Genomic DNA, 15237 nt, shown 5'->3' with positions numbered 1-15237 from the left:
TAGTAACTGCCAGGAAACTGTCATTAGGGAGGGTGTAGTCGGTTGCTGTTTGGACTGGGAGGGATGATTGAAATTTAGTGCTAGAAACAAATGTTAGTGGCTGCACAGTTTATCATTTGTCAGACAGAAGGTAGCTATACAGCTGCCCTGTTAAGTCAGATCAAAAAAGTTCAGAGGAAGATTAGTAAGTATTTATCAATTAAAAAAAAAAAAAACATTTTATCTTTCTAACATCTTAACATGTCCTCCCCTTTAGGAGGAAGAACGTGCAAAACGTGAGGAGCTAGAGCGAATACTAGAAGAGAATAACCGAAAAATTGCAGAAGCACAAGCCAAACTGGTATGTATAAAGCACACATTGAAAAATAGTTCAGAGTTCTCAGGACTGTTTCAAGGAATTTGAGGCAGGAATAGGAATGGTTCGATAGATTTTGGCTACTATCTCTAGAGGAATCTCTTTGGGGCAAGCGAGAAATTCTGGTTAATCTGGAGAAAATTCCAGAATTCACAGTGGTTTAGAACAGATTTTCTAGGGGAAATTGAACTGTCCCTAATTTTTTTCTCTACCTAAAACACAAAACCAAAAGTCTGAAGGTATTTACACCCACTAATATACAATATTTCACTTGGCATAAGTTGCTGTTATCAATTACTAAACAGAATAAGTAGACAGTATTTGATAAAGTGTACCAGGTTAGAAAGTGTTTTGTGTTTTTCAAGTTTATAATCTAACAAGGAACAGAGACTTAAATAATGGTATTATGAAATAGGCATATGAAAGGAGATACAATTTTTACATTTCAGTAAAGTCAACATAAGAATACCAAAGTAAATTTTTTCAATAGAAAAGCTAATACATATTACTTCTGTTTTTCTTTCCCATTCTGTATTTTAGTACTCCAGTTTTTTGTGTTTGTAGCATATACTAGCATTTAAAAGTAGATAAAGTGTTTGTTATAGTAGGATTTTCCCACTTAAAGTGTGAATATATTTTGAAGCATACTCAGTATGATGAAAAAGAAAGCTAGAATTAAAGGAGCATAGATATAAATAAATCAAAAACAAAAAAGGATAGTCAGATATTATAAGGGAAAACTTACAGATGGCATATAGGAATTCCACTTCAAAGTAAGAATATAAATCAAAGATGGAAGGACATGTACTTAACGGTGAATGAGCGTTAGTGGTGGTTCCTGCTCAGGAATGAAAACATGGCCCAAGAGGGACTTTTGATTGTAGACAAGTTTTGCGTAGTTAGAAATGGTTGTGAATAATATAGCCATGGGAAAACAGTTGCCAGTAAGTTACACTGTATAGACTGGGGGGAAAGCAAGATGTAGGTTCCATTTAAGTGGTTTAGAAAAAACAAATTCTGTGACTGTGTTTCTAAAGGCACAGAAAAAGATCTGGGAGTGTTTAAGCAATTTGAGTTTGAGCAAACTCCGAGAGATAGTGAATGAAGGACAGGAAGCCTGGCATGCTGTAGTTCATGGGGTCGAAGAGGAGTGGAACAAGGCAGTTAGAGCTGGATCCTTATGGCTGGGTGGGGAGAATGAGGGAATACTGTGAATACTTGTTTATAATGAATAAGTATGTGAAAGGTAGACCACCAGCGGTTGGTTTTAGAGCATGATCTTTTACAAGATAATGTACCCCACATAAGAGCCAAGCTTGAAATACTCTGAACAACTTATTGAGCTTGACATAAGGACTCTTACTTAATATCACTGTCCTGGTTAAAGTGAAAGCCACAAGTAAAGGGGAAGACTCACTTCTGCTTTACCAAGGAAAAGACATTAAAATCTGCTTAGGTAGAAAAGGCACCATGAATGTGAAGTGGATGAGAAGTCATAGTAAGATGTATCACTGTATGCTGATGAACAAGTATGTGATAATTAAAAAAAAAAATAATTCCACATAAGGAAATCTCAGTACATATAGAAAGTGTAAGTTGGAAGTGTGCTTCTTAATTTTAGTTTTGCAAGTTGAGCTTTGAATGGTACATGCAGTCTGGTTTGTAAGGCATAGATATTTGCAGAAGACAGGAGCAGTGTAGTTTGGGTTGAAACACTGAAGCCAAATCACCCAGCAGGTGAGATGGGATTCCTTTTAGAACATGGGGTAAGAGATTGGATAGTAAAGGGTTTTAGGTTGTGGATGGCCTGAAACACTGGATGGTGACTCTTGACCTGGGTGTATGCTGCCGACGTCCTGATCCCTCCTGACCCGGGCTGGCTGGGTGCCTAGGGACACCTCCGCCTCCGGTGTTCCTCTAGGACTGTTTACCGACATGAACGGGAAATTTAGAGCCTTCTGTTTGTCATTACTGGGAAAAGATGAGCAAAAATACTCTGGAGCAGCTTCTTTTGTCTTCTAATCCTGGTTTGCCTCAGACCACTACTTCTGCAAAGCACAGTTAAGATGCATTATTAGAGAACGGAGATCAGAGTGCTGTAGGAGTTGCTGAAATGCTTACTGGCTTCTCTTTTGTGGGTTAGTGACAGTTTGCGTGGTCATTGGTCCCTGGACCATACTTAGACCAGCGCTACTCCGGGGCAGTATTAATAGATGGTGCAGTGACGCTACTGTTAACTGCATGTTGCCAGTGAAACTTGGGTGAAAAGAAAGGTATTGATCATGCAGGGAAAGAAGCTAGAATTTGAAAGTTGGTAAGAATTTGGACATAATTAGTCCATTTGCTTCTTGGTTGGGTTCAGTAAAGTTGCAAGTATAAGTTACTGTTCATATTGGAAAAGATTAATTTTTATTTGGTTCTCTTGGTGAACATTTCCTTGCAGGGAAAATAGAGTATCCTTTGTGTAGAAAGAGACGAAATGTATATTTTGCAAAACATATATTGCAGTTTCTTTAATTTTTGTTTTCTCTTCTCTTCCTCTGACTTTTGAGTACAGTTCTTTAATCTCTATACATATTTACTAAGAACTGGGCTTCCCTGGTGGCTCAGTGGTAAGGAACTCACCTGCTAACACAGGAGACTCAGGTTCAGTCGCTGGGTCAGGAAGATCCCCGGAGAAGGAAATGGCACCTCACTCAGTAGTCTTGCCTGGGAAATCCAGGATAGAGGAGGCTGGCAGCCTACAGTCCATGGGGCCACAAAGAGTAGACATTACTAGGGAATTCTACATGGAATATATTGAAAATCTTGTTAAAATGAAAGATACAATGTATAAAGAGTAATATGGAGATAAAAAAGAGTCACGTCTCTTAAAGACTTTAATGTATTAATTGTGGAGACAAGGACAGTTCCAAGGAAAGTCAACTAATATCATGGAACTGCTTGGTAAGGAGTATGAATTATGTGAGACAACTGACATAATTGCCCTGAGAACCTTCTTGGAAGAGAGACCCCTGATCTGGACCCTGATGGACAATTAGAATGAGGACAAGAGTGTGAGGAAATGAAATATAGTGCAAAGGCCTGGAGGGAAATGGAAGTGGAGAGACAGCAGGAGTTGGGGGATCTCTTGGAATAACGGGAAGAGCAGTGGCAGTTGTAGTGGTAAAGCCACTTTGTGTGTAGCAAGCTGTGTGGTGAGTAATGGGGGGGCAGCTGTAACAGACTCCTGAAAATAAGCCCCCTTAGTAGGGAAGGAAAGAAATGGCCCTCTCTTTGTGTTTTCTCTGATACTAGATGCCACATTTGAAGGTCTTCTCCTCCTGTCAGTGCCCAGTGCTGGCAGGGATGTGGCCACAGGGACCCTTTGTGCAGAGTGGTGTCCTGGGAGTGGAAATGGGCATGACCATTTTCAGTTTAGTTGCTCAGTCCTTTCCGACTGTTTATGACCCCATGGACTGTATCCCACCAGGCTCCTCTGTCCATGGGCTTCTCCAGGCAAGAATACTGGAGTAGGTTGCCATTCCCTTCTCCAGGGATCTTCCCGACCTAGGGATAGAGCCTATGTAATACAGAGAAAGTAGCTAAATACAAAACTTACACACATACTATGATTTTCCTAATTTGAAATGTACATTTGCACATTAAATAGAAAAATATGCCAAAGTACTGAGAATAGATATCTCTGATTGGTAGGCTTATAAGTGATTTTATACTTTTCTCCAATTTCTAGAAGTAATACATGTCACCATTGTGATCACGTAAGAGTAACTAGTAAAGAAAGTAAACTTAGGCCACACTTAGACTAACTTTTAAGTAGGTCCTCCTGAAGAAACTACAGAGATAGATCCCAGTAATGTCTGTAATAAGGAACACATGAGCTAAGCACTGGACTCTCATGTGATAATCATGTTAAGTGGTCTAGACCAAGAGTAATTTTTGCTTATTTCAATTCCAAGTTATCAAGATACTTGATTTTATCTGTTCATAAGGAGACGAAAATATTTTTATTTTATTTTTTTAAAATTTAAATTTATTTATTTTAATTGGAGGCTAATTACTTTACAATATTGTATTGGTTTTGCCATACATCAACGTAAATCTGCCATGGGTGTACACGTGTTCCCCATCCTGAACCCCCCCTCCCACCTCCCTCCCCGTATTTGCTAACATACACACTTGATTTATAAAGTCAAATGAAGATTAATCAAAATGTGAATTGTCTTGGCTTGGCTTTTTGGCACATTGGGTCAAGTTCTTGGGTTAGTATTGGCAGTGCACAAGTAGCATCAACTGTTTGCAAGGCTGTTAGCATGATGAGATGGAGAATTTTAATTTCCTTCAGTGTTAATACTTAAAAACTGTGCGAAGACAGTTTTTTAGTGATGTGTCTGGGAAGAGCCCAGATACTGTCCTGAAATGTATATGAATCTTACTTACTCAGTGTTGGCATGGAATAAAGTGTTCTAGGTGGTTATGTCAGTAGGAAAAATGACCCTCAAACAGTTCCCTGAAATTGTAGATACATAGTATATTTCCTCTCTTTAATGTTGAATAGTTTTCTCCTTTTTCCCTTATCGGATAGGGAGGTTTCCCATATTCGTTGTGCTACATGACAGTTGGTATCTCACCAGTTTGAGAGATTTAAAAAATAGTACCATTGTTTACTATATATGAAATGTATCCATATTCTTAGTTTAAAGTAAATTGGATCTTACTTTGCAGTTAGGAGAGACTGTAAAAAAGTTTTTAGAAAGATGCAAGAAAGCGCTTTTTTAAAAGTATGTATATATATATATGTTATTGAAGTATAGTTGACTTTCAGTGTTTCAAATGCACAGCAAGGTACTTCAGTTACACACATATATTATTTTTGAAATTATTTTCCATTACAGGTTATTATAAGATATTGACTATAGTTCCCTATGTTATACAGTAAATCTTTGTTGCTTGTTGCATATCTATTTTTTAATTAGAAATCTAGCTTTCTATTCATACTAAGACAAGTGGAATAACAGTGTCATAATATTTTAGGCAAAAAGTCAAAAAAGTTTTCTAAAATACGTATTACACATACTATGTATGTATACAAAAGCTTTTTAACTATACTTGATAAAGGCTTGAAAAAGAACATAAGAGATGGAGAAATTGGAGAACAAACCAAATAGGAGTGCTGAATATGAAATAGAAAAAATGAAACAAACTAGATGAAAGTAAAAGATCATATAGTCCAGTTGTTTAAACATGACTGATCATTAGAGACATATCTGGAGCTCTGGAGAAAAAGGCAATACCTGAGCATTTGTATTTTTCAAAAAAAATTTCAAGATAATTCTGATATGCATGTAGATTTTAAAACGTGTTTACAGGTTTTTCAATTAGATCCTAGTTTTGATGACACAAAGTTCTATTATTTTCCTGTTGACCAATCATGATAACAATGATATTGAGTAATAGTTACATAATCACTATAGTAAAAATGTTTTCTCAATTTTCACAATTAATAGCCAGACCACCCCCCCCCAAATAATTACAAACCATAATGGGAACATGCTTAACAGTATAAAATAATTACATACAGTTTGGGGGTGTCAAGCAGAGTGACGTGGTGCATGGAAGTGCATGCATGCACATGTCTTCATCCCCCCGTCAGTCAGTGTCTTTTGGTTGGTGCTTTTAATCTGTTTACATTTAAGGTAGTTATTGATATATGTGATCCTATTACCATTTTCTTAATTGTTTTGGGTTTATTTTCTGTGGGTCTTTTGTGTTTCCTGCCTGGAGAAGTTCCTTTAGCATTTGTTATAAATCTGGTTTGGTGGTGCTGAATTCTCTTAACTTCTGCTTGTCTGGAAAGCTTTTGATTTCTGCATCAAATCTGAATGAGAGTCTTGCAGGGTTGAGTATTTTTGGTTGTAGGTTCTTCCCTTTTATCACTTTAAATAATCATGCCATTCCGTCTGCCTTGTAGAGTTTCTGTTTAGAAATCAGCTGATAGCCTGATGGGAGTTCCCTTGTATGTTTTTTGTTGTTTTTCCCTTGTTGCTTATAATATTTTATCTCTGTCTTTAATTTTTGTCAGTTTGATCACTATGTGTCTCGGTGTGAGACAGCTCCTTGAGTTTATCTTTCCTGGGACTCTGTGCTTCCTGGGCTTGGTTGACTTATTTCCTTTCCCATGTTCAGGAAGTTTTTAGCTATTATCTCTTCAAATACTTTCTCAAGTCCTTTCTCGTCTGTCTCTTTCTGGGACCCTTGTAATGCAAATATTGGTGCGTTCAGTTGTCCTCAGGTTGTGCAGAGGTCTTGTGGTCTGTCTTCATTGGTTTCCATTCTTTTTTCTATATTCTGTTCGGCAGCAAGGATTTCCACCATTCTGTCCTCCCTTTATCCGTTCTTCAGCCTCAGTTATTCTGCTGTTAATTCTTTCTAGTGTATTAATTATCTCTGTTCTTTAGCTCTTGTAGGTCTTTGGTAAACATTTCTTGCATCTTCTCAATCCTTGCCTCTGCTTTTCCTGAGATCCTGGATCATCTTCACTATCATCATTCTGAATTCTTTCTCTGAAAGGTTGCCTGTCACCACTTCATTAGTTGTTTTTCTGGGATTTTATCTTGTCCTTTCATCTGGGACATAACTTTCTGCTCTGTCATCATGATTAACTTTCTGTAATAACGGTTTTTGTTTTAGCTGCTGTGAGACTGCTTCTTCTGGCTGCTTCTCACTACCTTCTGAAGGAGGAAGCTAAGGGGCTTGTGTAAGCTTTTTGATGGGAGGAACGGGTGGTGGGAAAAATTGGGTCTTGCTCTGGTGGGCAGGGCCTTGCTCAGGAAAGCTTTAATCTGATTATCTGCTGCTGGTGTGGGGGGTGTGGTCTCGTCATACTCCATCCCTGGTGGTAGTTTGGTCTGAGGTCACTCAACCCTGGGGGCTCCAGGGCTCTTTGGTAGGGTTAGTGGCAAACTCCCAGAGGGTTTACGCTACAGGGGTCCCTCCAGTGCCCCTGTCTCTGCGGTGAGCCCCTGGCGACCCACGCCTCCACAGGAGGCCCTCCGACACTAGCAGGTCGTTTTGGTTCAGTCTCCTGTGGGGTCACTGCTCTTCTTCTCTAGGTCTTGGTGTGTGCAAAATTTTGTTTGTGCTCTCTAAGACTGGAGTTTCCTTCAGTCTCCTGGGAGACCTATGATCAGATCCTGTTGGCTCTCAAGGCCAGATTCCCTGGGGATCCCCAGTCCCTTTGTTGGATCCCAGGCTGGGAAGCCTGACATGGTATTCAGAACCTTCACAACAGTGGGAGATCTTTTTTGGTATCACTGTTCTCCAGTCTGTGGATCACCCACCTGGCAAGTATGGGGTTTGATTTTATCATGATTGTGCCCCTCCTACCATCTCACTGTGGCGTCTTTGGATGTGGGGTGTCTTTTTTTGGTGGGTTCCAATGGTTGTTCTACAGCTAGTTAAAAGTTTTGTTGCTCTCACAGGAGATGAGTGCATGTCCTTCTACTCTACCATCTTGAACCAAAAGCACTTTTTAATGTTAGTATAGTAAATTGAAAAATAACCTCCAGCCCCCTAAAAAAAGATACCATGTTCTAATCCCCAAAACTTGGGAATGTTACCTTATATGACAGATAAAGAGTTTTACAGATACAGGTTCAGGTCTTGGAGTAGAAATTCTATCCTGGATTATTACTATGCCCTGAATGCCTTCAGGCATTCACCAACTCATCACCAACTCCACGGATGTGAGTTTGAGTAAACTCTTGAGAGTTGGTGATGGATAGTGAGGCCTGGCGTGCTGCAGTCCATGGTGTCACAAAGAGTCAGACACAACTGAGCGACTGAACTGAACTGAACGCCTCCACATGTATCCTTTCAAGAGGGAGCTGGAAGAGGTTTTACCACAGAACACACAGGACATGGCAAGAAGAGAGAGGCTGAAAGATACTAGCCTTGAGGACAGGACTCATGTGGTCAGAATGCAAGAAGTCCTCCTCGCAGCCCCCAGGAGCGGGAAGAAGCTCACAGTGGGCTCCCCTAGACCTTCCCAAGGGAGCACAGCCTGCCGACACCTTGGTATGGACCCAGCAATGCTGATTTTGGATTTCCAGCCCTCAGATGAACTTTGTGTTGTTTTGAGCCTACCTAGTTTGTGCTAACTTGTTACCTAACCATGTGGGCCTATTTTTGGAATTGGACAGTGGATAGAGGCTGAAAGAATTGAGAGGCACATGACCAAATGCCTGGACTGCTTTTGAGAGACTCTAGGTAGGAATATGGACTTTCTAAAGTGCCTCTGGGCCCTTCTGGTTAGGGGTGGGAAGAAAACAAGTAACATGTTAATGGAAACTGGAGGCAGGGAATTCCTTATTATATAGTGGGAGAAACCTAGCTGGATTGTATCCTACAGCAAGAGGTAGAGCTTACATCATGATGACCTTCAATTCTAAGTAAAGTGTAGTCTTGTTTCTTCTCATAATTTATGAAAAATGCAAGAAGAGAGAAATTGAGCAAAGAACCAGGAAGTAAAATAGATGAGAACTTGATTGTGCTAGAAAGAAGGCCATGGGTATGACTGGACATCTTGCTAATGCTGAAAAGGTTAGGCGTGTGGCTCACAGGTTACCTCAGCCATTTTAGCAGAAGCCAGGAGTAGATGAGATTATCTAAGAAGGACCTGTGGAAGAGCCTGTTGGCTCCTGGCCACATGTGCCTGGGAGATCAGCAGAAACACTGCCAACAGGGGCTTCTCGAGAGAGAAGACACTGTGGCAGAGGCTTTCAGACTCCATAACAGATGGGACGGCGGTATGGAGTCAGAACAGAGACGAGAAGATCCTGGCGGCAGGAATGTGGCCCTAGAATGTCAGCACCGTGACTCTGCTGCAGTGGTCACTGCCTGCTGGATACACTTCTGCTCTCTTAAGCTATCCAGTTTGTGGTAATATGTTACAGTGGCTACTGGAAACGAACAGTTGGAAAGAGAACAGAACATTTGTAATAGAGCTGAGTGTATGTCAGTTGACTAGTAACGACATGTTTATACAATTTAAGAGATGGGAAAACATGGTACGCATCAAATTTACAGGTCAATTTAAATATCTTAATTTGGGATGGAATGGTGGGCAAGTTAGGGTTTTCAGGCATTGAGAGGCTTGTTCCCAAATGATAAGGTAGAAAACTGATTTGATTATGTTGATGTATTCTGGGCAACAAGTTTTTAAAAACTGAACATTAAATGTATTGACATTGTGCAGTGTGGTGTGAAGGACAGAGGCTATAGAAACAAGAAAGCCACTGAGGTCAGTGAAAAGGTGGGCACTTGATAAGGTGGAAATAGAAATAGTAAAGAGAGGATAGCTGAACTCGGTGAGTGAGGAGGGTGTGCAGAGGGAGGAAGAAGAGGAGAGGAAAGAGAAGGAAGTCTGCTGTAGGAACCTGGAAGGCCCAGTGTGGTCATGCCAAGAGCCAGCGGTCACCAGGCATTGAAGGAAAACTTTACACAAAAGGAATGCTTATTGAACAAGATAAAAGAACCAAGTAAAAGAGAATTTAGGGCACAGAATTAAAAGAAGTACATCTAGAAGAGTACAGTTTCTTTTCTGTGAAATTTTAAGACATGAATGGTAGAATCCTGAAAGTGTCAGCTCTCTCTTGGCAGTAACGTTGAGCAGTCTCTCCAGAGATCTGGAAGACAGTGATTTCTGTACCCAGTGTTTCATACCATGCTCAATTACCAGGCAGTTCTTGAAGCAGTTGTTTGTACTTAGGTAAAATGAGGAGAGAGGAGATGTTATCTAAAGTATGTTTGATATAAAGGTAGCAAAAGGGAATTAAACTGAGGAGAAAGGGGACTAGAGGGAGGGTGGTTACGATTTCTCTTTAGATGAGTAGCTAATAATACAATGATGGTATATATCCTCAGAAGGTGTCTGTCAGAATAACTAAATTGCCATGGGCTCCTGGGAATACCCTCCTGGAAAGAGGGTATTACTTTTTTCAAACCAACCCCCCTCCTATTTTTTGGCCTTGTACATGAATAACATAAAATAGTTTGCTAAGGGTCAAAACTAATTACATCAGATTTTCTTTTTAATATTTTTTACTCTCTTTTTATCTAAAATGGGACCTGTATTATACTTGTTAGTGGAGGGAAGGGTGTGTTAAAATTGCAAAATGGCAGAGTGAAACATACACATTGGAAGGTTAAAATGTAGAAATTTCACATTTCCAAGTTAGGGGCATGATTCCTAATTGTAATTTTAAAATTTTTCCCATCATTCCTGTTATCAGTTCTGATACATATTTCATAAAAATTCATACGTATTCCAAGTAGAGTGATGGTTTTCAGTATCACTATTTGCTAAAGAAACTGCTGCTAAGAACCTTGATCCAAAATTGTAGACAGTATAAGGAGAATGCTTAGAAAAGTTAATTTTTAATAAGGTAATAGAACCTCTGGGTAAAGAGGGACAGGGAGACGAAAGATCCTGGGAGGGGGCTAGGTGGACCCTTCTATTACGGCAGTATACGCTGCTTTTCTGTACTTCACCTCAGCAATTCTTTTGAATGAGGTGAGAGTTGAAAACCTTTTTGAGACCACGCAGGGCCGTGGGTGCAGTGGCCGGGAAGGCTGGCCCGCATCATCGGTGTTGACCTTTCTCTTAGGCCTCCATGGTGTAAGAGAACTTGGTGCTGTCCATCGGTATAAACACGCCTGTGGGCGCCCGCCCCTCATTTGGAAGAATTGTTTCTTGTGTCACATTGGAAACGAAGAGGGGAGAGGAATAATGCGCACTTGCCTGCAGACGGGGTCATGAGAGACAGAGCAGGTCCGTTGGCTGAGAGGGCTGCAAGGCCTTAGCGGAACGCCTTTCCAGGCAGCTGTGGAGCCCACCACACACGCTGACGCACAGGCAGGTTTCCATCTCTTGAAAGCCACTAAGTTCAAATGAGAGAAGATTGGCTTTTCTCAGCTAGCCTTTTTTAATATAAAATTTACTTTATTGTCAAGGTTTATCAGTTTACCAACATACTCATTAACTTGCAGTTGAAAAGGACTTTGTAATTTTATCAGTTCAACATAGTTTTCTTATTTTAGAGCTAAAATAATGGTTTTTCTTCTTTGGTCACTGTACTTAGGCCTCATTTTTTCTGTTTGGCTGAAAGGGTATTTTCTAGCATTTATAAGTGTTGTACTTCACAGTGTGCTCTCATAATTATCTTATTTCATCTTGTAATTACCCTACGATATAATTACTCTGGTCATTTCATAGTTATTATCATTGCTATTAGAGTCATTCTTTATATATAAGGGTCAAAAATAATTAAGATTTCCCCAAGATTGTTGAAGTACTGAATCTTAAAAACCAACTTTTATGCATGTCAAATTCTTCTGTGTTTTACAAAATCTTGGAATGTTTTACAAATAGGGAGCCTTCCCTAATATACTAAAATTGTTAAAAAACTTATTTCAGGACACATTTTGGAATACATGTTCTTTACACAAAGACACTTATTTCTGCACCATTTTATTTGAAAATGTCTGTTTTGTTACTCTATTTTTTTCTTACGGTTTTGTTGAGATCGAATTGACATACAGCACTGTATAGGTTAGTGTATAGCCTAAACATTTGACTTATGAAATGATTACCATGATAAGTTTAGTGAAAATCCATCTTTTTTTTTTTTGTCCCAAAATATGCTCAGTTTAAAGCCGTAATAGAACAAACTACGAATGTGTGTGCATAGAGGCAGGAAAGGTATGCTTCGGGGTTCGAGAGCTGTTCCATTGTCGCGTGCCGGCAGCGGGCCCCGTGCTTCGCTGGCACTGGGCCTGGTACTTCAGTGGTTAGTGTCATCCCAGCTTAATTGTGCTCCCCCGCTACATAGACACTGTCATCTCCCGTATTTGTAGACTTAATGAAAATGAACCTTTTCTTTTTCTTCACTCAAATCTGAAATTAATTTCAATATGGTTGGAATAGTTTTTTCTGTCTGTGAAGGAAGTTGCTTTTTAAATCTTGTTTAATTTTTTTGGTTAGGTAATATCACATAATTCTGGATTTAACAGTTACACAGTATTTTCCTTTATAGGGTTTTTCCAGTCTTTTACAAACCATGTTACAATAAATTTGTTCAGTTTTGCATGTGTGCAAGTATATTTATAGAATAAAACTAGTAGAAAATGAAATTGCTGGATATAAAAGTGCTATGAAAATGTAGTTTGGGGTAGATAGTGCCAAAGTGCTTTTCATAAATTTCTCAAGTGGGTTGTTGAGGTGTGTGATATAAAACCCTTCAATCCCCAGGGTTCTTTCTAATATGCTTTCCTTAAGGCCGAGTTAGAACTTGAGGGATGTCTGTATTTGTGAAAGATTCCGAAGCACAGGCACGCACCCTGAGAGTCTTTACTACATCTTGACTCAGCTGCATGTGCCATGCCCTGACCATCTAGAAAGCAATTTCAGGAGCATAATGGAGATGAAAGCAATGAATTTTTGACTTTGGAAATAGAAAGGCATTCAGATGATGCAGTGAATATTTTACGATCAAGGTCAAATAGGGAGAAATGGCCAACTCGGTGATAACTGAGATTCAGAAGTCAAGGGTTGGCACAGGCGGTCTAAACCTTGGTACTGTTCAACTTTAGAATGAGTTGTTTGTTGTGGGGGCTCTCCTAGGCCTTGTTGGGTGTTTGGCAGTCTGTTCTCTCCCCATGAGATGCCAGCAGCCACACCCCAGTCGTGGTGACTCAAGTCACCACCACACACTGCCTGATGTCCCCTCGAGGAGAGTGGAGTGGAATTGGACCTAGTTGAGAGTTGAAGCAAGTGGATGTGGTATCTTTGGAGAGAAGAGTGACTTGAGGAGGAAGGAGCTGGTGAGAATGGCCTGATTTTTCTTAGTGCAGAGAGGAAATCTTCTGTAGAGAACACAGGAAGTTGGTTGCTTGAGACTGAAGGAGTTGAAGGCATTGCAGGAATTAATTTTATTGGTGTCTATTGAAATTAGCCAGGGAAGCCCAAGAATACTGGAGTGGGTAGCCTACCCCTTCTCTAGGGGATCTTCCCAATCCAGGACACACACCTTCAGGTTAAAGAAACCTTCTGGTTAATTGTCTTGAAATTGGACTGCAAGGAGATCAAACCAGTTCATCCTAAAGGAAATCAGTCCTGAATATTCATTGGAAGGACTGATACTGAAGCTGAAACTCCCAATACTTGGGCTACCTGATTCGAAGAACTGACTCATTGAAAAAGACCCTGATGCTGGGAAAGATTGAAGGCAGGAGAAGGGGACAACAGAAGATGAGATGGTTGGATAGCATCACTGACTTGATGGACATGAGTTTGAGCAAGCTTGGGAAGTTGGTGAAGGACAGGGAAGCAGGCCAGGGAAGCCTTGCATGCTGCAGTCCATAGGGTTGCAAAGAGTCAGACATGACTGAGTGACTGAACTGATTGAAATCAGCGTTTTAATAGTCAGCCAAGTCAGAAAGGTTTCGTTATTTTTCTCTCCAGAAAAAAGTTTATTATTTTTTGGTTGTCAATATGACAGTATAATGTAGCACCATTGAGGATTTTTGTATGCCTTTCTGATTACAAATTTAGTTAAACAAATTGGTAGATAGACTACTCTTTAGAATTCATGCTTCCATTCGTAATTGACAGTTTGTTAGTCTGGTTGCTAAAATGATAGATAAAAATAGGTAATAGGACAAAATGTATACTGAGCCCAAGGCATGATTATAGAAACTTCTTTTCATCTTCAGAATGTTCATGTGCTTTCCTAACATTTTTTCATATATTTTTCATAAAAAACTATTGGAAAATGTTAGAATAATTTACAAGGAGTTGTTTTCGACTTCCTCAATATTTTTCCCTAATACCTTCTATGTCATCTTAGGCAAGATTTTTTTAAACATAAACTTTCGTATACCCTTTTGATTAATTTGTCAGAAATTACAAATAAAAAAGTTTTTCTACTAATTTTTTACTTTTAACTTACAGGCTGAAGAACAGTTGAGAATTGTTGAAGAACAAAGAAAGATTCATGAGGAAAGGATGAAACTAGAACAAGAGCGACAGCGTCAACAAAAAGAAGAACAAAAAATTATCCTGGGCAAGGGGAAGTCCAGGCCAAAACTGTCCTTCTCGTTAAAAACCCAGGATTAGACTGCAAACTCTGAACTTTTTATGAAGAAATATGGAAAAACTTTGTATGGTAGCTTCATGTTGAAGTGGTTTTTTTTGTTTTGTTTTGTTTTTGTTTTTTTTTAATTTGGAAAATCTGGAAAGTTAGCTTGTTTTAATAGGGGCTATGCTCTACAGTTCCTTTTCTTCCCCCAGCCCACCCACCCCCCAACCCCGTTACCCCCCAACCCCCTCTTAATGTCCATTAAGTCAGACCCTTATCAGATCATTGTTACCTTCTAAAAAGCGATCTATTTTTCACCTGCTGGACTCTGTTAGTGGTCTGAGGAAGAACAGATCACTTTGTAAACTATGGATGGTCTGATAAGGTTTTTACTGACCCACTGACTTTAGAGTTACACTCTGTTTACTACATCATAATGCTGGTTTTGCTGACTTTTTGTTTTTTTATATATTTATAAAAAAAGAAAAAGTTGGTGGTTGCACTGGAAGCCCCAGGGTGTCACTGGGCCTTTGTGGTGTCTTGTTAGCCAGTGTCTCGCGATACCGTTGCTCTTGGTGTTCCTGACACAGGTAAGGAAGCAGTTGGTCACCTCTGGCACAGGATGCATACACAATTCAGTATTGTCTCTGTTCACCTGGTTTCTATTTCATTGACAGAATCAAACCAGCATTCCCCACTGTGTAAATAAATGATTTTGCTGAATAAAGTAAAGTCTTAAATTCA

General features: G+C 39.7%; 1 protein-coding gene across 1 annotated transcript in view; it reads left to right on the top strand.

Moving 5' to 3' along the window:
- Positions 1-15237, top strand: part of ARGLU1 (arginine and glutamate rich 1) — a 26796-nt gene extending 11559 nt beyond the window's left edge. Inside the window, exons 3-4 of the mRNA XM_040267297.1 lie at positions 257-340; positions 14367-15237. Of these exons, the coding sequence (XP_040123231.1) occupies positions 257-340; positions 14367-14531 (249 nt within the window). The 3' untranslated portion in view covers positions 14532-15237. The remainder of the gene's footprint in view (positions 1-256; positions 341-14366) is intronic.

This window comes from Oryx dammah, unplaced genomic scaffold, assembly GCF_014754425.2.
Source record: "Oryx dammah isolate SB20612 unplaced genomic scaffold, SCBI_Odam_1.1 HiC_scaffold_24, whole genome shotgun sequence".
Lineage (NCBI taxonomy): Eukaryota > Metazoa > Chordata > Mammalia > Artiodactyla > Bovidae > Oryx > Oryx dammah.
Note: the sequence above shows the minus strand (reverse complement) of the source record. Positions and strands in the feature narration are given on the sequence as shown.